General features: G+C 42.3%; 1 protein-coding gene across 2 annotated transcripts in view; it reads right to left on the reverse strand.

Annotated features, from left to right (window-relative positions):
• The window catches only part of LOC117508472 (ATP-binding cassette sub-family G member 4-like), a 61532-nt gene that overhangs the window by 4590 nt on the left and 34470 nt on the right, over positions 1–22472 (reverse strand). For both annotated transcript variants that reach the window (XM_034168247.1, XM_034168246.1), the window contains 9 exons: positions 20224–20366; positions 15600–15723; positions 15401–15515; positions 15158–15306; positions 14960–15058; positions 9715–9883; positions 9487–9587; positions 6717–6875; positions 4569–4687 (listed from right to left, as the gene is read on the reverse strand). In XM_034168247.1, the coding sequence (XP_034024138.1) occupies positions 4569–4687; positions 6717–6875; positions 9487–9587; positions 9715–9883; positions 14960–15058; positions 15158–15306; positions 15401–15515; positions 15600–15723; positions 20224–20366 (1178 nt within the window). The remainder of the gene's footprint in view (positions 1–4568; positions 4688–6716; positions 6876–9486; positions 9588–9714; positions 9884–14959; positions 15059–15157; positions 15307–15400; positions 15516–15599; positions 15724–20223; positions 20367–22472) is intronic.

Consider the following 22472-nt stretch of genomic DNA (forward strand, 5'->3'; position numbering starts at 1 on the left):
CACAATCCTTTCTCACATGACCCTTCCCACAAGGGGATGTTTTTCAGGGGCAGGAGCTGGGAGATCAGTCAGGACTGATGGAAACCTGAATGCAGCAATGTACAGAGACATTTTGGATGAAAACCTCCTCTAGAGCGCGCTTGACCTCAGACTGGGGTGACTGTGACTTCAGGACAACTCTGTGAATGTCCTTCAGTAGCCCAACCAGAGCCCAGACCTGAATCTGACTGAACATCTCTGGAGAGATCTGAAAATGGTTGACTGTTTTATTGATGCAGGGAGAACATTCCACAAAACAGATGCACGATAAGAGAAAGCTCTGTGACCCACAGACTTTTTATTCACCCGAGGGACACAAAGTAGTCCTGCACCCTGTGAATGCAGAGCCTGGGCCATACGTAGGGTTTAGGCAGGTCAGCGAAGTAGGAAGGTGCTAGTCCGTGAATAATTTTATAGGTTAGCAAAAGAACCTTAAAATCTGATCTCATAGGGACAGGAAGCTAGTGAAGAGATGCCAAAATGGGTGTAATGTGGTCAAACTTTCTGCTTCCTGTCAAAAGTCTGGCAGCAACATTTTGAACCAATTGGGGACCCCTAATGCTGGACTGCGATACACCAGAAAATAGAACATTGCAGTCGTCTAATCTAGAACCAACAAATGCATGAATTAGGGTCTCACCATCAGGCATAGACAGGATGGGACGAATCTTCCCTATGTTTCGCAGGTGGAAGAAAGCAGTCCTCATAATATCTCTAATGTGGAGGTCAAAGGACAACGTAGGATCAAGACTCATCACTTTGTCAGTGTGTTGTATGACACACAAACCTAGGCTAAGCGTTAGCTGGTAAAATTGATGCAGATGTCTTACTGGACCAAGAACCATCATTTCAGTCTTATCAGAGTTTAAAAGTAGGAAATTGCTAGACATCCAGCTTTTCACTGATGCAAGGCAATCTTCTAAGGATTTTATGTGGATGAGATTACCAGCAGTTATCGACATGTGTAACTGAGTATCATCAGCATAGCAATGAAAGGTAATCCCAAAACGATGCAATATGTGCCCAAGGGGTGCTATATAAAGGGAAAAAACGGGGCCTAAGATGGACGCCTGTGGAACCCAAAATTTCATGTCGCTAAGGTTAGAGGTAGTGTTACTGTACAAAACACAGTTAGAACGACTGGTCAGGTACAGTTGTATGATGTCAACCATGCAAGGGCATTCCCAGTAATCCTAAAATGATTCTCTAGCCTATCGAGTACAATATGTTGAGCCACGGTATCAAATGCAGCACTAAGATCTAATAGCACCAGAACCGTGGTAGTGTCCGAATCCATTGCAAGCAGAAGATCATTCACCACTTTAGTGAGATCTGTCTCTGTGGAATGATATTTTCTAAAAGCAGACTGCAGTGGCTCACAAGATTATTCTCAGTAAGGTGGTCCACGAGCTGCCGTGAAACCACCTTTTCCATCATTTTAGAGCAAAATGATAGATTTTATATCGGCCTATAGTTTTTTTTAACATACTAGGGTCAAGATTAGATTTCTTAAGTCATGATTTAATCACTGCAGATTTGAAACATTTAGAAACAGATCCAGAGGTTAATGACAGATTAAACATTTCCAGCACAATCAGCCCTAAGAGTAAACAGTTTTGTTGGTATAGGATCAAATAAACAGGTTGTGCTTTTTGTAGACCTTATGAGTTTCAATAACACACCTAGTGAGATACTATCAAATTCTACAAATCTAGGTAATACCTCAGTAATGGCACCCACCTCAATAGCAGGGTGTAGTGGCTGGGTTAAGGCATGCTGGGATATGTTTAACCTAATGTTGTCTATTTTCTTCTCAAAGTAATCCCAGAAATCTTGTGCTGTAAAAGGAGAGTGACTTACAGGTGGTTGTCCATATATACACTCAACAAAAATATAAACGCTTTTGGTTTTGCTCCCATTTTGTATGAGATGAACTCAAAGATCTAAAACCTTTTCCACATACACAATATCACCATTTCCCTCAAATATTGTTCACAAACCAGTCTAAATCTGTGATAGTGAGCACTTCTCCTTTGCTGAGATAATCCATCCCACCTCACAGGTGTGCCATATCAAAATGCTGATTAGACACCATGATTAGTGCACAGGTGTGCCTTAGACTGTCCACAATAAAAGGCCACTCTGAAAGGTGCAGTTTGTTTTATTGGGGGGGATACCAGTCAGTATCTGGTGTGACCACCATTTGCCTCATGCAGTGCAACACATCTCCTTCGCATAGAGTTGATCAGGTTGTCAATTGTGGCCTGTGGAATGTTGGTCCACTCCTCTTCAATGGCTGTGCGAAGTTGCTGGATATTGGCAGGAACTGGTACACGCTGTCGTATACGCCGGTCCAGAGCATCCCAAACATGCTCAATGGGTGACATGTCCGGTGAGTATGCCGGCCATGCAAGAACTGGGACATTTTCAGCTTCCAAGAATTGTGTACAGATCTTTGCAACATGGGGCTGTGCATTATCCTGCTGCAACATGAGGTGATGTTCTTGGATGTATGGCACAATAATGGGCCTCAGGATCTTGTCACGGTATCTCTGTGCATTCAAAATGCCATCAATAAAATGCACCTGTGTTCTTCGTCCATAACAGACGCCTGCCCATACCATAACCCCACCGCCACCATAGGCCACTCGATCCACAACATTGACATCAGAAAACCGCTCACCCACACGATGCCACACACACTGTCTGCCATCTGCCCTGGACAGTGTGAACCGGGATTCATCCGTGAAGAGAACGCCTCTCCAACGTGCCAAATGCCAGCGAATGTGAGCATTTGCCCACTCAAGTCGGTTACGACGACGAACTGGAGTCAGGTCGAGACCCCGATGAGGACGACGAGCATGCAGATGATCTTCCCTGAGACGGTTTCTGACAGTTTGTGCAGAAATTCTTTGGTTATGCAAACCGATTGTTTCAGCAGCTGTCCGAGTGGCTGGTCTCAGACGATCTTGGAGGTGAACATGCTGGATGTGGAGGTCCTGGGCTGGTGTGGTTACACGTGGTCTGCAGTTGTGAGGCTGGTTGGATGTACTGCCAAATTCTCTGAAACGCCTTTGGAGACGGCTTATGGTAGAGAAATGAACATTCAATACACGAGCAACAGCTCTGGTTGACATTCCTGCTGTCAGCATGCCAATTGCATGTTCCCTCAAATCTTGCGACATCTGTGGCATTGTGCTGTGTGATAAAACTACACCTTTCAGAGTGGCCTTTTATTGTGGGCAGTCTAAGGCACACCTGTGCACTAATCATGGTGTCTAATCAGCATCTTGATATGGCACACCTGTGAGGTGGGATGGATTATCTCAGCAAAGGAGAAGTGCTCACTATCACAGATTTAGACTGGTTTGTGAACAATATTTGAGGGAAATGGTGATATTGTGTATGTGGAAAAAGTTTTAGATCTTTGAGTTCATCTCATACAAAATGGGAGCAAAACCAAAACTGTTGCGTTTATATTTTTGTTGAGTGTAAGTACTGCTACCGTTTCGAACAAGAACTTTGAGTTATGCTTGTTTTTGTTGATCAAATCAGAGTAATAGGTCCACTTCATAGCAATAGTGCATGCTTATAGTCTAAGATAGCATCATGCCACACGAGGTGGAATACTTCTAATTTTGAACTATGCTATTTCCGTTCTAGACCTCTGGCTTTATGCTTGAGGTCACGCAAGTCATCACTGAACCAAGGTGACTATATTTTGGGGAAGCGTGGCTTTAATATAGGTGGCACAATCACGTCAAGTTTAGTTTTGAGCGCTGATTTTTAACTATCTACAAGACTCTCTACTGATTGGGCATTTTCCAAACGCGAAGCTAAGATATCAGGCAGTCTAGCTTTGAGTTCAGTTATAGTTGAGGAGTTGATGTGTTGCCGCAACGACAAATAAGGTTGTTGTTCCACTAAACACGGCAGTGAAACTGTAAACCTAATAAGTGAGTGATCAGAGACCAATGATACAAGAGGCATGATGTCAATATTTGTGACAGCAATACCATGTGCAAGAACCAAATCCAATGTATTTCCACTAATGTGCATTGAGTCCTGAATGCATTGCTGGAATCCTAATATATCCACAATTTCCATAAATGATTTGCAGAGGGGATCAGAAGGCTTATTTATATGAATCTTGAAGTCACCAATGATCAGAATGTTATCTGCACTGGTAGACAAGTCAGAGATAAACTCACCAAATTCATCTAAGAATTCAGAGTATGGGCCAGGAGGCCTATATACAGTGACAAAGTAATACGACTGATTTTTATTCTTTTGATCTTAGCAATATGTTGCATTGTGGGCAGAGTGGAGAATCAGATGTTCAAATGACTTATACTTGTGACCCCCAACAGCTAATAGACTCGCATCATGGGGGGATATGACTAAATGTGTACGCCGGTGGGCAGGCCTCATTTAAGGGAAGGACAGCTGTAGGTTTAAGCCAGGTCATCTTTCAGCAACTAAAGAAGGTTTATGTGGGTGAGAGCACAGTTGGTGTTCATCGTTCATACCTGACATATGACACATAGGAGCTCCACTGCAGGTATTTCGGGATGGTGTCAAAGTTTACAAAGTATCCAGAGAAAAGCAGTACTGGGATAGCTGTGACAGGTCCAACAAATGTGGCTACCTGGGGAAGAACGCAGAGGAAATAACCAGTTTGATGTGAATATATCTGTCAACAACACTGTTTGCTTTCTAAGAAAAAAAAAATCCATAAATAATTGAGATGAGGTGGAGGACTCACAAAAGTAAACACAAAGCACAATCCCAATGTAATGTGGCAGCAACAAGTCCCTAAAGGATTGAGTTATTGTCAATATTTGAACAGACTGACCATCCTCAAATTATGCACTGGTTTTAATGACATTGGAATTTACATTACTGGAATTTATATGGTCCCTATCGAGTTCTAGATAGGCTCACATTTATTGTCACATTGAAAGGTTTTTCTGGTGCTGGTAGGGACCACTGGAATGACTTTCTGTCAAACAAGCTTGCTTCAAGAGAATAAGATGAGGATTATCATAGCCAGCCTATACACGGTACTGTGAGTGCTGTATGTCTTAGGGCCCCTTCACACATAGTGCAGATATGATCAACTCAGGGTGACTCATGGCGGTAGACCTCGTATGAGTGCACCTCGAAACATTGTGGGCAGGTGTGCACGATGTCGGTGCAACATTTCGTGCATGCGACGGTGTCTTTCAAGCAGGAACACAGTGAGAGTAGCTGCAGCTTCTCAATTGTGTTCCATGGGATGAGGTGCACCACATCACGCGGCTGATGTGGACGAAAATAAAATAAAAAACAGATGTATAATTAGTGAATATCACTGGGTTGATATAAATAATACATAAAAGGGGACGCAATACAGAACCCCGTGGTTAAATAAAAAAAAATGTCACTCACAGGATTTGAACCCACATGCTCTGATTATCAGACAGAAACTTTACCACTGCACTACAATCCCTGTCTTGTAACAGGAGCATGAAATTCCTTAAATCAACAAGCAGATAAATATATTTTCTAAAAAAAGAAAAAAAAAGTGCTGTGATAACTAACCAAACAGTGTTTGGTACAGTGCATTTCTGCTGAAATGTGACTGAAAGTGATGTATTTGTCATACTGTTGGGTTGTCCTGGTCCTGCGGCACGCCGCTCGCAGCCCTCACGGCCTGACACACGTGTCCTGTCAGATGTGACATTCAGATCGCCTGCTGCATTTTTAAATTTAATTAAATAAATAAATAAATTAATTAATTAATTTCAGTTCTTTCTTTCAGTTCTGCTTAAAGTCAGGAGAATTTTCACAGCCTCTATTACACAAGAACACTGTAATAGTCCACAACCATCCTGAGCACTGTATGCGCAAACGTGTCGTCATTTCAGCTGCGTCATTGACACTGAACATTCGTGAGAATGCCTCATGGCATTCAATGCGCAGATCTTTGCACCTACAAGGACCACACCACTGCCACTTGACTTTTGCATGTGCACGTCAGTGGCTGTCACGCGGTATGTGTGTGGACTGTGCGAGATATGTGGCCGTAATTTTCGCCACCATGCTGGATGGCATTTAGCAGACAGTCAACTGTCTTGCATCCACGTGTCGGGAGGACCAATTCAGTGAGATTCCACATGAGAAAGTTATCGCCTTTTCGCCTGTTTTGCGTGATTTTGTGTCTCTGCATCCTCTCCACCAGTAGCACGTCAGTGATATACTAGCCTTACTGTATTGTTGTGAGATTTGGACTTTAAACAGTGACCTAATACGATGACTGAAGGCCAGTGGTACTACGTCTGACGATCCAGTGCACAGATGCCTCACTGCTGAGATCCTCAGCAACTGCAACATACCAGACAATACCCTTTAATCACCTGAATATGGCAAACAGGTTGGCTATTTTTGGGAGGTGGGGACAGACTAGTTATGTGCCTGGGTTTTTGCCAACAAGGCCCTAAGGCAGTCCTGTGTTATGGTGGAAGCCAAAATGGACAGCACTCACAAATGGTTCCAGGACTGACTCAAGATAAGACTGATCAGTCCATGAGCTTTTCTGAGACAAGCTAAAAGTCATTGACAGTTAATAATCAGATAATTAGACACATACGTGCAGGTGCGCACACACACACACGCAGATGTGCAAACCAATGTACCTGTAGTGAGGTAGAGGCAGCTCCAACAAGCAGGCCGAGGGACTGAGCTACCAGGGCAGTACAGGTGGACAGGGCTATGAAAAGGATGTAGCGACTAGCCTCAGGAGGCTGCTCTGTCATCCAGTACACTATACTGCAGTACATGATGGGGCAGATCACCTAAAAATAACACCTTCATTAACTTAATACAAGAAACTTTTATGCCAAATGACCCACAGAGTAACCTAATGATGATGTGAAAGCTGATTTCATAATGAGTTAAACCATGTTCTTCCAACCTCAGTTAGTTAAACAACTCTCAAAAAATTATGGTTTTAAACAAGCTGCATGTTATCGCAGTTTTACTCTTTTCTTTTTTTTTTTGTCGATGCCAACATTCTTATTTTTTAAACTCCTTGTCTGTATATTTCAGTCCAGTGTGGATCACAGCTGACTGACACCACCAAGCACGCAGACACTTGCACAACTTTGCAGCCGTGATTTGGTTCTTTCAAAAGAAAAAAGAATGACATGGTTGTATGTACCTCCCAGCACACATTGCAAATGTTTTAAACTTCATTAAAAAACCCTCATCTCCTCGGAATAATTTAATTAATTTAATTTAATTATCTTATAATGCGCCAAATCACAGCAAAAGCCATCTCAAGGCACCTTACATAAAACAAGTCAACATAAAATTGAATAAATAATTAAAAATGAAAAAAAAAAATTTAAATACATAAATAAAAACAGAAGGTAAGATGAGATAAGATAAGATAAGAAAAGCCTTTATTCATCCCTCAATGGGGAAATTTCAGTGTCACATCGCAGCATAGAACAGTAGGAATAGAAGGGCATGCAATAAAACAGGCAAGTATCTCTTAAAAAACAAGAACTAAAAAAAGCACTGAGTCCCGGGTAACTCTAAGGCTACCATTGTTCAGTTCAATGCTACACTGCTGGGAAGATATACACTGTCAGGATGTAAAAGTGATCAGATAAAGTGACTTCAGTGTGAAATGTACGATAAGTTACTCTGATATTTTCAATATGGACAGGTTAAAATATAGTAGGTAAAGTGACTTAAGTTTGCACCATAAGTTAAATTATTGCACCTAATAAATACAGCAGGTAATGACATGATTATTGTCCTGGTTGCTATGGTTACCACAGTACTAGCATTGTTCATTGTACAGTCTAACAGCAGCCGGGAGAAACGATCTGCGGAATCTGCCAGTGCAAAGATGCCAAAATGGGTGTGATATGTTCAGACCTTCTGCTACATGTCAGAAGTCTGGCGGCAGTGTTCTGAACCAGCTGAAGACCCCTAATGCTGGACTGTGGTAACCCTGAAAATTAGAACATTACAAATACTAGTCCTAGAAGAAACAAAAGCATGAATCAGGGTCTCAGCATCAGCCATGGACAGGATGGGGCGGATCCTCGCTATATTCTCAGATGGAAAAAGCAGTCCTAGTAACATCCCTGATGTGGAGGTCAAAGACACGTGGGATCAAAAATTACCCCAACGTTCCTCATTTTGTCCGTATGATGTATGACACACGAACCCAGGCTGAGCGCCAGCTGGTCAAACTGATGCCGATGTCTCGCTGGACCAAGAATCATCATTTCAGTCTCATCAAAGTTTAAAAGTAGGAAGTTACTAGACATCCAAATTCTCACTGATAGAAGACAGTCCTCAAGGGATTTTATGGGAGTGAGATTTCCCACAGTTATCGGCATGTACAACTGAGTATCATCAGCATAACAATGAAAGGCAATCCCAAAACTCCGCAGTATATGCCCAAGGGGTGCCACATACAGGGAGAAAAGCAAGGGGCCTAAAACAGATCCCTGTGGAACTCCAAATCTCATGTCAGCAAGGTCAGAGGTAGTGCCATTATACATTATAATAACAATTATATAATTTAAATATGCTATTTGTATTTTATATAAATGTTCACATACGCCATGTTTGTTTTTCAGGGCAGCAATGAAAACAATTGCAAATCGTATAAAAGATAAGACACTTGATTTCATACCTTATAAATATAACATTTACAAAATGTACTTGAATCCACTGTCAAATGTCATTACAGTTTGTAGTAAATTTGAAAGAAAAGTTTGACACTGTGTGACCTTGAAAGATCAAAATCCTTTCGAATGACTGTTACGAGGAACTGATTAAATGTACACCGGTGGTGACTATTAAAAACTCATAATATCAATTCATATATCACCTTTCTATTGGTCATAAGACCTTTGGTGAGCTTGAAGGGTCAAACTCAAGGTCATTCACAGGTTTTTAACAGTTTGGAGCCAATATTAATTAAACATGGAAGTCTACCTTGTGGATAGAGTGAACATTCTTTATGAGAAGATACATTTGAGATTAGAATTTAAAGGGTTTGTGGTGTAAGGTGAGGATAAAAACATTTGGACAGAGCTGATCAAGGCCACACACAGCCATATTTTATTGTAACGCTCAAGCACAAAGAATTGCATGAACTGGTTTTCAACATAATGCATAGGTGTTCCTGTTTTTTTAACATTACAACACTGGCTTTTTTTTTTTTTTATGGAAAAACACATGGAAATCATGGAAAAAATGGCTGCCAAAGTGTTTGAGTTGGAATTTTACGAGGTTTGCTGGATGCACATTAATCTCTTTTCACTGTTGAATTCACTCCTTCCTTCTGTTTTTGCAATCTGACCAGTCTGCCAGATGAAGTATACAGCTTGCTTTAGGTAATTAGTGAGCCAACTCTCTCCCCATGCATCATCCACTTACTTGGAATGGAATATCAGCCATGGTCTTGGCCAGGTAGTAGGCTTTCAGGCTGTACCAGTAGTTAAGATGCTCCCTAAAGAACACTGACATCTCCAGAGGAACTAACAGATTGCACACAAAGTGTCCACATTTATAAATCACAGTGGTATTAGTCGCACAGTATCACCAGGATTTACAGTACAATGACAGTATTGTACATTTCTCTTCCTTTGTCTTGACCATACTCACAAGTTAACACAGTAGGCATCAGTGCTCCAAACATGATGAAGAGCATAGAAAAGAAGAGGAATCCGGTGTTGTTAAAGACTTTATTGGCATCATTGCCAATATTTAGATAGAGCAAGCCTATTAACACACCTATGATGATATGGGATGCCAGCCTGAGATGAGTCAAAACCTAAGGACACAAAAAGACAGAAACACTAATCAGGTCATAGTTAATTGTGTTTTCTTTGAATGTACCCATAGATGAGTATGAGTCAAAATGACACGTGGCAGAGCCTCAGGTCAAGGCATATCATAAGCTGCATGTGATTTTGGATGCTAAGGACAGAGAAAATGACTTCTATGGATTGGTGGCCAAACAGACTGAGCTGGAAAGGATGTGCAGCAGGTTAGGCTGTACAGAATATGCAATGTTCTGACAAGTCAGGAAAGTCTGTTAGGAAGGTGGAGTACTTTTGAGGAGCTGATGAATGAAGAAAATGACAGTGAGAGAACGTTGGATGATATGAAGAGAGCAAATCAAGAATTCCAGGAGATTATTAAGGATGTAGACCTATTTCCATGTTAAGTACATCCTTTAAAAGAGCAATGGACTATTTATTCTTAAGAATATTCAGACGGTTGAATTGGAATGTGGAATTAAAAAAAAAATATCCAAAATGAATGGCATATAATAAAAACACAGCCCTATGATAGATTGGCGTCCTGCCCAGGGTGTATCCAGCCTTAGGGCCCGGTCCCACTGGCATTTAGGAGGATTTGCATATGGATTGAGCACAAAATTGGTTCATATTCGCTTAACATCTGCAATATGCGTGAAACATACTCGTATGAGTCGGCCGACATCCGCACACGTCCGCAATTATCCGCAGAGGCACGTTTTTCCGTTGCCAGGATTTTTGAGCTGCACAAAATTTTGGCTGCAGCTGCCTTACATACTCCATACATACTCAATACATACACAAACATAATCTATGCGCTGTATATTCGTCGTCATCCGCTGATATCCACAACTGACAGGGATTTGCGGCTTGGCAGCGGACTGGGACAGCGTGTAAAATGGATATTTTGCGTGCCCATCATGTCCACATCACAAACTAAAATAAGTTGTAGTGACTGCATACAGACTGGCCACGAATAAAGCATTTTTATTACGTCTGTTTTGCATCTGATTTGTGGTGGATGCAAATCAGATGCGTTGTGTTCACAGCTGGACACTGTTCTTTGTTCTACCGGCTGCCACGCGCTCTGCGCTGGATGCTGCATATATAAATATAATTATTTCATGCGGATTAATCATTTTATTCTGCAAATTGGCCGTTGAAAATGGCTCTAATCACCTCCTGAATCACAGAGGAAGCTGCAGGCTGCTCCATTCGCGTGCGCGGTGAAGACTAACAAGCTGCAGAAAGCATTTTGAGCCATCTCAAAAGGTAATTATTTGACTTGTTTACATTATCAAGGCTTCTGCAGAGGAATGGTCTATTTGAAGAGTGTCAGTCAGGTTTCAGAATTCATCATAGTACAGAAACAGCATTAGTGAAGGTTACAAATGATCTTCTTATGGCCTCAGACAGTGGACTCATCTCTGCTCGTCCTGTTAGACCTCAGTGCAGCTTTTGATACTGTTGACCATAAAAATTTTAGTACAGAGATTAGAGCATGCCATAGGTATTAAAGGCACTGCGCTGCAGTGGTTTGAATCATATTATCTAATAGATTACAATTTGTTCATGTAAATGGGGAGTCTTCTTCACGGACTAAGGTTAATTATGGAGTTCCACAAGGTTCTGTGCTAGGACCGATTTTATTCACTTTATACCTGCTTCCCTTAGGCAGTATTATTAGAAAGCATTGCTTAAATTTTCATTGTTACACAGATGATACCCAGCTTTATCTATCCATGAAGCCAGAGGACACACTACCAATTAGTTAAACTGCAGGAATGTCTTTCAGACATAAAGACATGGATGACCTCTAATTTCCTGCTTTTAAATTCAGATAAAAATGAAGTTATTGTACTTGGCCCCACAAATCTTAGAAACATGGTGTCTAACCAGATCCTTACTCTGGATGGCATTACCCTGACCTCCAGTAATACTGTAAGAAATCTTGGAGTCATTTTTGATCAGGATATGTCCTTCAATGCGCATATTAAGCAAATATGTAGGACTGCTTTTTTGCATTTGCGCAATATCTCTAAAATTAGAAAGGTCTTGTCTCAGAGTGATGCTGAAAAGCTAATTTATGCATTTATTTCTTCTAGGCTGGACTATTGTAATTCATTATTATCAGGTTGTCCTAAAAGGTCCCTGAAAAGCCTTCAGTTAATTCAAAATGCTGCAGCTAGAGTACTGACGGGGACTAGAAGGAGAGAGCATATTTCACCCATATTGGCTTCTTTTCATTGGCTCCCTGTTAATTCCAGAATAGAATTTAAAATTCTTCTTCTTACTTATAAGGTTTTGAATAATCAGGTCCCATCTTATCTTAGGGACCTCTTAGTACCATATCACCCCAATAGAGCCCTTCGCTCTCAGACTGCAGGCTTACTTGTAGTTCCTAGGGTTTGTAAGAGTAGAATGGGAGGCAGAGCGCTTTCAGGCTCCTCTCCTGTGGAACCAGCTCCCAATTCGGATTAGAGAGACAGACACCCTCTCTACTTTTAATATTAAGCTTAAAACTTTCCTTTTTGCTAAAGCTTATAGTTAGGGCTGGATCAGGTGACCCTGAACCATCCCTTAGTTATGCTGCTATAGACTTAGACTGTTGGGGGGTTCCCATGATGCACTGAGTGTTTCTTTTTATTCACCTCTTTTTGCTCTGTATGCACCACTCTGCATTTAATCATTAGTGATTGATCTCTGCTCTTTTCCACAGCATGTCTTTTTCCTGACTCTCTCCCCTCAGCCCCAACCAGTCCCAGCAGAAGACTGCCCCTCCCTGAGCCTGGTTCTGCTGGAGGTTACTTCCTATTAAAAGGGAGATTTTCCTTTCCACTGTCGCCAAGTGCTTGCTCATAGGGGGTCGTTTTGACCGTTGGGGTTTTTCTGTAATTATTGTATGGCTTTTGCCTTACAATATTCAAGGATTCAAGGATTCAAAAGAATTTTATTGTCATATGCACATAGGAACATGTTCCCTGCACAATGAAATGTGTTTACTGCATTTTACCCATCCTAATTGCCAGTTAGGAGCAGAGGTCGCCTTTTTGGCGCCCGGGGACCAGCTCCAGATGTACATCCCTGCCTTAGGTCACGAGCAGGGCTGAGCAAACCTTGACCGGTCTCATGACAAACAGACAACACACACATAACACACACAACACACATAAGCCGGCCCGGTACATGAACACATATAAAAGCACACACAAGGTAAAAATTGGGAAGAAAAACCTCCAGTGCTGCTACGTTGAACCACGCAGCAGCCCTGAAGAAAAAAAACCCCATCACACAGATAAACAATGACAATCACACAAAAACAGACAACAGCCGAGACTTGAATGTGTCTAGTGTTCAGACAGACAGCCAAGAAGGCCGCCCTTGGTGCCATCAACAGCCTTATCTGTCCATCCTGGGGGGGGAGGGGGGCTCCCAGTCCTGAATCAGTCCACCAGAGTCTCAAGGTCCCACAGTCAACATCTCAGGACTGGGAGGAGACAGAGAGGCGGGGAAGACAAGGAAGTGAGGCATCAGAAGTGTTCTTCGGAGGAGGATTTTATCCCAGCGGCCTTGAAGAGCAGCTGGTGTTTGGGAACCAAATAGATATCCAGATTAGCAGACGCCTGAAAGATTCCACAGTCTGAAACAGAGTGGCTTCCAATACATCTGAATAGAGAAGAGGAGATGTGGTCATTACTGACGATCAAAGCGGTTTTCCAGTGCAGCCATTCTCCCCGAGATGGATTCCAACGTGCGGTTAACACCCGCCGACTGAGCTGACACTGCCCTTCCAATCGAATCAATCGTGGGGCAGCCTGGACGGGCCAATTAGTGCCGCTTCCACCTTCTTAATTTTCCGGTAAACCAGTGCTATGGCCGCTCCACACAGCAGAAACCTGGTCACCACAGCTCCAAATAAATAGACATCTTCAACGTCCTCCACAGACAACGTGTACAGGCACATGACTTGCCACCTCTTCCAACTATCCATCACGTACCCCGCCACGTGTCCCGGCAGGACAGGTCAGGTCCTCCGCTCCCGAGTGTCTTGTAGAAAAAATAGTGTCAACTGCGCTCAGAGACCACTTGATCAGATCCATTTTTGCCGTTTTCCAGAAGAGCAGAGCTGGCAGCCTCACAGACAACACGCTACAGAAGCAGGAAAGATAAGGAGGGAGGAGGGAGGAAAAATGCGACCGTCTCGACCGAGAGCAAGAAGGCAAAGGCAAATATAAAGCACCTTGGGGCAACTGTTTGTTGTGATTTGGCGCTATATAAATAAAATTGATTTGATTTATGCACCTTTATTTGCTTTTGATCAAGGCAGTATGTCTTGATCTGGAGTTCCCCAGATTGGGACTACATGTACTCAAAGTTGTTAAGTTGTGTCTAATTATAATTAAGATGGGATAACTGCAGAGGAAATGTTTTGTTTATTGGCCTACTTCCCTCATTTATTTTAAACCAAAACCTTGAGTCATTCAACTTTGAAACCAAGTTCATTTGGGCTTATTCTTCAAATTCTTATGGCTGTAAATATGTAGTCATCCAGAAAACACCTATTAGCCTTAGCCATTGTCACTTTGTGCATGTACATTGGTGGTGGAGATGCTTTAGCCTTACCCACAATGAAACTCAGTACTCAGTACTGTGGTTTGAAAACAGTGTGTGGTAGTGATTAGCACTGTTGCATTACAGTGAGAAGGTCCTGGGTTCACTTCCAATTTGGTTCTTTCTACGCAGAATTTGTATATTCTTCCTTTGTTTGTGTGTTCCCTCTGGGTGCTCCGCCTTCCTCCCACTTTCAAAGATATGCAAGTTATTTGAATTGGGAACTCCAACATGACTGCAGGTGCGATTGAGTTTGTTTGTCTATATGTGGCCTTGCCATGGACTGGAGACTTGTCCACGGTGTACCTCGCTTCTGGCCCAATGACCACTGGCATAGGTTCCAGCTCCCCATGACCCTTAATTGGAATTAGTAGGTTTGGAAAATTAATGAATGTGTGGTAGTGAGCTATTCTGACTTTACTTGTTTGGAATACTGTAGCATATCCCATATTTCTCAGAGTAACGTTGTTACCGACCTGGTCTCGACATATAGTTATGAAGGTTCTCTTGAAGAGGATGCAGAACTGTGTTAGTGTGCTTGTGGCAAAAGTTCGGCTCTCTGTATGTCTGGTATCCTATGGAAAAAGGCAGATACTCTTAGTGCTAATTTTTTTTAAAAAAGGCCATAAATGTACTTGATCACATTTCTAAAATCAGCAGAAGAGATCAGGTACCTCCTCCACAGGGCACACTGTTGCACAGACCAATGAGCCATTGTTCTCATACTGCATTTTCTTCTCTTCTAATGCACAGATTCCATCTCGGACTGCCTCAAACAACACAGGGTTCAAATCTCCACATTCTCCTGATGCCACTTCAATGACTGAATAAGAGTCAAAAGACATGAGAAGAGTTGAAACAACTTGTTCTCATGTTCAAGATTTACGACAGAAACACATCAATTGTAATGGACGTACTGTAGTCTGCAGGGTTGTGGTAGGTCGGACAGTAAAGGCCTACAGTCTTAAGGTATGGGATGAGGTAAGGGACTGAGCCTTTGTAGATACACTGACCCTGACTCAGGATGTAAAGCTGTGAAAAGACCAGATTATTCAGCAGGAAACATTTTTCCCTCCATTGTTTTCTACATTTATTGATAAATATACAAGTATATACCTTGTCAAACATCTCAAATAGTTTGGCACTTGGTTGGTGGATGGTGCAGATGATTGTCCGTCCTCCCTGAGCCAGAGAGCGCATTAGGGACACCACTTGGTAGCATGACACACTATCTAAACCACTGCAGCGAGAGAGAGAGAGAGAGAGAGAGAGAGAGAGAGAGAGAGAGAGAGAGAGAGAGAGAGAGAGAGAGAGAGAGAGATCACAATGTAAGTTCTTTTGGCTCATCCCTTTACACTTGGGACAGCAGACTGCATATAGACCTGCCACAAATTTTACATGGGAGACAACTCCACATGACATGGAGAATAGGTATGGGAGGTCTTGAATGTAAACCTTCGCTTTTTGAAGCAAGTATGCTGACCACTTGGTCAACATGCCACCAATATCCTCACTTACAAAATAATGTTTGATTACTCTTGTTCAAAGCTTGTTTTAGCAAGAGATGGTTGCTCTCTTCATGCATACTGTAGGTCTCCTGACCATTGTTCCCCCATTTTCTCTTTCTTGCTCAGGAGCTGTTGCAACAGATCATACCGAATAAATATACAGATGTTGCAATCATGAGTAAAAAAGTAGGAAATGTTGAAAAGTTAATAGACTACTAGAGGCAAGCAGAACAACATCATGCATTTCCAGACAATTCACTCATAGAGGCAGATGATAACAAAGTCTGCTCTGCGAGTTAATGCTGTATCACTGAAATCCATAGGACAAATACACACAATGAAAAGAAATTCAGAACAACCATAAGTAAGTTCCTCTGGCTACTCCCTTTTGTCCCCCACATCAGATCTGCATGTTGATTTGGCACGTTTTACACCATATGCTCATCCTTCCTAATGGAACTCCACATAACATGGAGAATGGGCAGGGGGGCTCTTGAACTGCTAACCTTCTGCTTGCTTCACAGTGCACAAATCATTTAGCAATTGCGCTGCCCAAATTGAAAACAGCTATTAAATAAAAGCAAACACTTTTGAAAAAGTACAAAATTTGAATATGCTGCTTCACCTCAGGGAGTTTTGGTGGCCGCTGTGTGCTCCGACAGGTTTGTGCTAATCCATTAACTCAACAGAAATCCTTTCACTTGCATTGCTGTATGCATACCACACTGCTGTTTACTTCGAACTCTCATTTGAAATAGCCTGACAGGTGCCACTCTGGTTAGTTGATAATATATCCAGACTACAACATGCCCTTGCCTAACAAACACAGTAAATCCAAACCATTTGCACCCAGCACCTGTCACAAACCAGGCTGTGAACCCATTCACAGTAAACAGCAATGTTATGTGAAGGTAAGCAGTGTTTATTACAGACCAGAACATGCTTGGGTCTCCCTTTATATAGCACCCCTTGGGCACATATTATGGCATTTTGGGATTACCTTTCACTGCTATGCTGATGATACTCAGTTATACATGCCGATAAGTGCTGGTAAGATTGCCTTGCATTAGTGAGAAGTTGGATGTCTAGAAACTTCCTACTTTTATACTCTAAGACTGAAATGATGGTTCTTGAGACATCGGCATCAATTTGACCAGTTAACGCTCAGCCTAGGCTCGTGTGTCATACATGGGGTAATTTTTGATCCTACATTGTCCTTTGACCTCCACATTAGAAATAGTACTAGGACTGCTTTCTTCCACCTGCGAAATATAGCGAAGATTCGTCCCATCCTGTCTATGGCTGATGCTGAGACCCTGATCCATGCGTTTATCTCTTCTAGATTGGACTACTGCAATGTTCTATTTTCTGGTTTACCGCAGTCTAGCATTAGGGGTCTCCAATTGGTTCAAAATGCTGCAGCCAGACTTTGACACAAAGCAGAAATTTGGACCACATTACACCCATTTTGGCATCCCTTCACTGGCTTCCTGTCCCAGTGAGATCACATTTTAAGGTTCTGCTACTAGTCTATAAAATTGTTCACGGACTGGCACCTCCCTACTTAGCTGACCTAATTAAACCTTACGTACCGGCCCGGGCTTTGCCTTCTCAGGGTGCAGGACTACTTTGTGTCCTTAGGGTGAATAAGAAGTCTGCAGGTCATAGAGCTTTCTCTTATCGTGCCCCTGTTCTGTGGAATGATCTCCCTGTGTCAATAAAACAGTCAGATTCTGTGGAGACTTAAGTCCAGACTTAAGAAGCACTTTTTTCCTTTCGTCTGGCTAGCATACTGGCATAGTATAGTTCTGCGCTTTTTACTCTTTTAATTAATTTTATTAGGAAACGGAGCGTTTCGCAGCCTCAGCTTTACCTAAATTCTGGGTCTTTTAGTGAAGCTTAGGCTAGTGGCCGGCGATCACCTTAGTATTTCTTCTGTTTTTCTTGTTGATTAATGCTGCCAAATTATATAGTATGTCTTGTCTTTCTGATGCCTGATTCTGTTTTTTTCTCTCTGTTTAAGGTGCAGCTCCATCCAAAGATGGGAGTTGTATTTCTGCTGGCGACCCTCCCTTCCTGTGCACAAACAGCATTTCCTGTATATTTGTTTTGTGAATTGTTCTGTAATTTATGTCTGTAGCATGGCCCAAGCAGAGGGTGACCCCTTTGAGTCTGGTCTGCTTGAGGTTTCTTCCTCAGAGGGAGTTTTTCCTTACCACTGTTGCTCTGGGGGTTAGTAAGGTTAGACCTTACTTGTGTGAAGCGCCTTGAGGCAACTCTGTTGTGATTTGGCGCTATATAAATGAACAAATTGAAATAGAAAATTGAACACAGGAATACAAAGGTTGAGTGTCCAATGCAACAGAGTTCAGTATTCACAAACACAGGATATTAGCAACAGTCTTTCCAAGAACACAGCAGGAGGATAAACAATATTCAAGTGAAAAGTCCTTGAGATGTCAAGTTGAGTCAAGATACACAACAAAAGTCACAAGTTAGTAATCATTGGAGCACTAATAATCTTCAAGGGGATCATGAGATGAAAATAGCTACGGTGTCCTTAAAATGTTAAGCAAAACTCTAAAGGTGCCCTGACACTTGCACGACTTTGATCCATGCACTTGCACACACTCTGCCGTGCATGAGAATAAACTCAGCTCAAACTCATTGTAAACCATTGTAAACTGTGTGCAAATGTGCAGAGAAAATTTTAAAATGTTCAAAATATCCATCACGCATTAATTACGTGAACTTCACATGAACATTGCGCAAACAATTAAAAACACTGTGTGTGAGTGCAAGTGATTGCGTCAGCACACCGCATCACAGCGCAGCTTGTCTGAACGATTATAACAAGATGTTAAATCTATCATAAACATACTTTTACAGCTGCACACAAGAAGGGAGGAACATGCAACTGTTTTACCAAGCCATTACAATATAAACATGACAATTATCTTTTTAGATGGTTCCTTTCTCCATGAGAGAGAGAGAGAGAAAAAAATCTGCTGCTGGAGTGGTTCTCTGTGATTCTGGAAGTGATTAGAAGTGTTTTCAATGGCCAACTCTGAGAAAAAATGATTAATCTGCTACAAAATCATGATTTTATATATGCAGCATCCACAATGCAGGGCAGCCAGTGGAACAAAGCATGGCATCCTGCTGGGAACACATCAGGTGGACATCGTCACGACGATGTGCGTGCAAGTGCACAGATCAAAGTCGTGCAAGTGTCAGGGCACCTTTAGGTTGCAATATGTAGCAACAGTCAAAACTTGAGAATAGCTAACACTGGGAATACTCCCTAACAACTATACCAGTGTCTGTTAGGCAAACTCAGAAGTCAAAATGCATTGCAAAGATCTAAATATAGAAATAACAGGAAGAATGGAGATGTTCATGCAGGAACACCTGTAGGAACACTGGAAATAAAACTCACTAGGAAACAGAATAATATAAGGAAACACTGGGAAGATGAGGACAAAATTTGGGATGGACTCATGGTGACCTGGCAGAGGACACATCAAAAGGAGTGCCTTTTTAAAGGAGGCTTACCCAGTAATTGAGGAAGTATGAAGGACTAAAATCTGGAAAGAGCGCCACATGAGGAAGTGATGACAATGGATCACAACAAAGGACCAGAATCACAAGGAAATAAATATTAAACTATGATCAATGAAAGAGCATGAGAAAGATCACAAAAGTTATGAAAACTCAGGGGAGAAAACCAAGAGTGACAAGAGTCAAACTGAAAGAAAAACGTAAGGGACACCAGAACATTACCCTGCACATTATAGGAAATAACACAGAGAAGTTGCCAGACAGCTTATTTAAAAAAACAAACACAACACTAGAGGAAGCACAGAGGTTAATACACTGACATGAGGAACAACTCAGGAGTGATGAAAGGACACCAAAACTACACAGAGAAACCACAAGCTTGCTCTGAGGAAAACGACAACTACAAATCATCAGTTCACTGTGAGAGGGGAAAACTGGGGGAGAACAAAATGAACAATAAACAAACTAAGAAATACTGCACACCAGAATATCCACAGGCATGCTTGATGTGTCTCACTTCATAAATAGCTGTGTGTGTGAAAGGACATGCTCCCAAATGCATTTGTGCCACCCTCAAGATAGAGCCCTTTAAGTAAAAGTGAATAAAGTGCATCAAATCTGATTTGGCTTGCAGTTTATATTTGACTATGATTACTGTCTGTCTGCCTCACCTGGTTGGCTCATCAAAGAACATAACTGGTGGATTGTTGACCAGCTCGAGGGCAATGGCCAGTCGTTTACACTGTCCACCTGAAAGTGAGCTGGTACGAGTGTGAGCACACTCAAGGAGTCCCAAGGCAGTCAGAATCTCATTACCTGTGCAAAGGAAAAAAATGTTTTCTGTGATTAATGGTTAATAGAAAATGATTATTCTGAGGGCCCCTTCACACAAAACACGATTGACACCGACTAGCGCATGAAGGAGGAATTGTATACCACTCATGAAAAATCGGAGCCGCCTCGAAGGCCTTGTACAGCAGTGGTCGCAACCATTCGGGCACAGCACATGCCGCTCACAGCGGAAAACCATTCAAATGGCGGGAAAGATAAAGTCGCACTGCCATCTGATCGTGTTCACAGCATTCGCACGGCATGTCGAACGTGGCGGAGGAGCTGCAGGCCATGTTGTCCTGTGGCTGAATCGCGTGATCAAGGCAGCCTTCACACCAGTGGCCAAATGTCAGCGAATCATGGATGAATGGCCATTTGATCCACTCTCAGCCCGAGTCAACCAAAGTCCACGTGTCACCCACGAAGATCCAACACCACTCATGGGGCACTTTGAAAAGGCGGGGCTATTCACGCAGCCGGCGCGAGAGTCTGGTGGAGGTGACTACATTTGAGCTGGTTGTGTGAATGGCCCCACATTTTCTAAGTGCCCCACAAGTGTGCCATTACCAAGCAACACAAAAGGCATGCAAGTGTGCGCACCCCTCCCTCCACAACACAAATGGCGTGCGAATGTGCCCCCCCCCCCAAACCATCATTTTCAGGTGCAGCTTAGGTGCCTGGAGTGCGATCGCTGTCTAATGCAGTGTGCATCTGGACGGCTGCAATGCCCAGCTGGAAAAGCTGACCGCTGTCGACTCGCAACTCAGCTGGAGAACATATCGTGCCATGAACAACATCAGCTGTCCACAATCCACGCAATGCACATGTGTGGGCGGGCTCTCATGACATGCTGATAATTATGTACAGACAAGATCACATGGGGACTGGCCAGCAATGTCTGAGCATGCACAGCACGGTGTGAACTTTATCAGCCAGCTGGCGAGGCTGTCACTTCCACCGTGTAAGTTGTAGTCCACACGACAGACAGAGAGGAAAACAAATAAAACATATATATGATAAGGGGAAAGGTGTGAACTCATTCATGTGTGATCGCTTTGCTCATAGCGCTGTGGACACATGAGGAGTTTCAGCTGATCACTGGCTAGTGACTCATTGTCAGCTGGAACTGATAGTGAGTCCATGCACACAATGTGTTAAATTAAAAACACAGAGAACACTGAGAGGCAGGAGAAATTACAACAGTAACTACGTACATATTTACATAACAAATATATAAGATAAATAATGACAGAACAAAGGAACACAGTGTGAGACTTTTTTCTGTGAGCTGAGTTGGTCTGCAGAGGCGGGTGTGTCCGCGCCAGCAGCAGCTGTTGAGCACTGTGTCCTCGTAAGTCACAGCTGGACAACATATATTGTGCCAAGTAGGATATCACCTAATGAAATGCCACGGTAAGATGCGTGCATTGGCGGGCTCTCCTCGCATGGTAATAATTAAAAAACACATATCACCTTTGCAACGTTGTCAGCAGCACTTTAGTGTGTGCTGGACAGAGGTTACACGTGGAGCCGGCTGTGTTCATGGTATGAGCACATCAGGTCATTCATGTAAAAAATAAAAGGAAGGAAAGTCATCCATGTCAGTTCATTACTTCCTGGTGTACATCCAGGAGGAGGATTATTCTTGTACGTCCACTCTTTCTAACCACTATTTATAAATTACACTATGTAACAAATTTTTATTTTTGTTTTGTTCCTGGGTACACAGTGTGTTTTCCTAACCTGTTATGCCTTAAATAAATAGAAAATAGCTGTTATTCCACAGAAACTTTGCTTCTGTGATCAGGACAATGACATTTTGAAATCTGTCTGTTTTCAAGAATATTCTCGATTCGCCTTCACTACTACTGAGTAGTCTTCTAGAATATTCTTTAACTGCTAGAACTGTCCAGAATGTTCTAGAAGTTTCCAGAATTATCTAGAAATTTCAAGAAACTTTTAGAACTTTCTAGAACGTAAAAAAAAAAAAAAAATCAAAGTTTGTGCTAAATGTAGTCATTTTTTCATAGACTTTAGACATAACCAGTTGAAATATAACACTTAGAAGCCAGGAACAAAAATTGTGTTA

Source organism: Thalassophryne amazonica, chromosome 4 (assembly GCF_902500255.1).
Source record: "Thalassophryne amazonica chromosome 4, fThaAma1.1, whole genome shotgun sequence".
NCBI lineage: Eukaryota > Metazoa > Chordata > Actinopteri > Batrachoidiformes > Batrachoididae > Thalassophryne > Thalassophryne amazonica.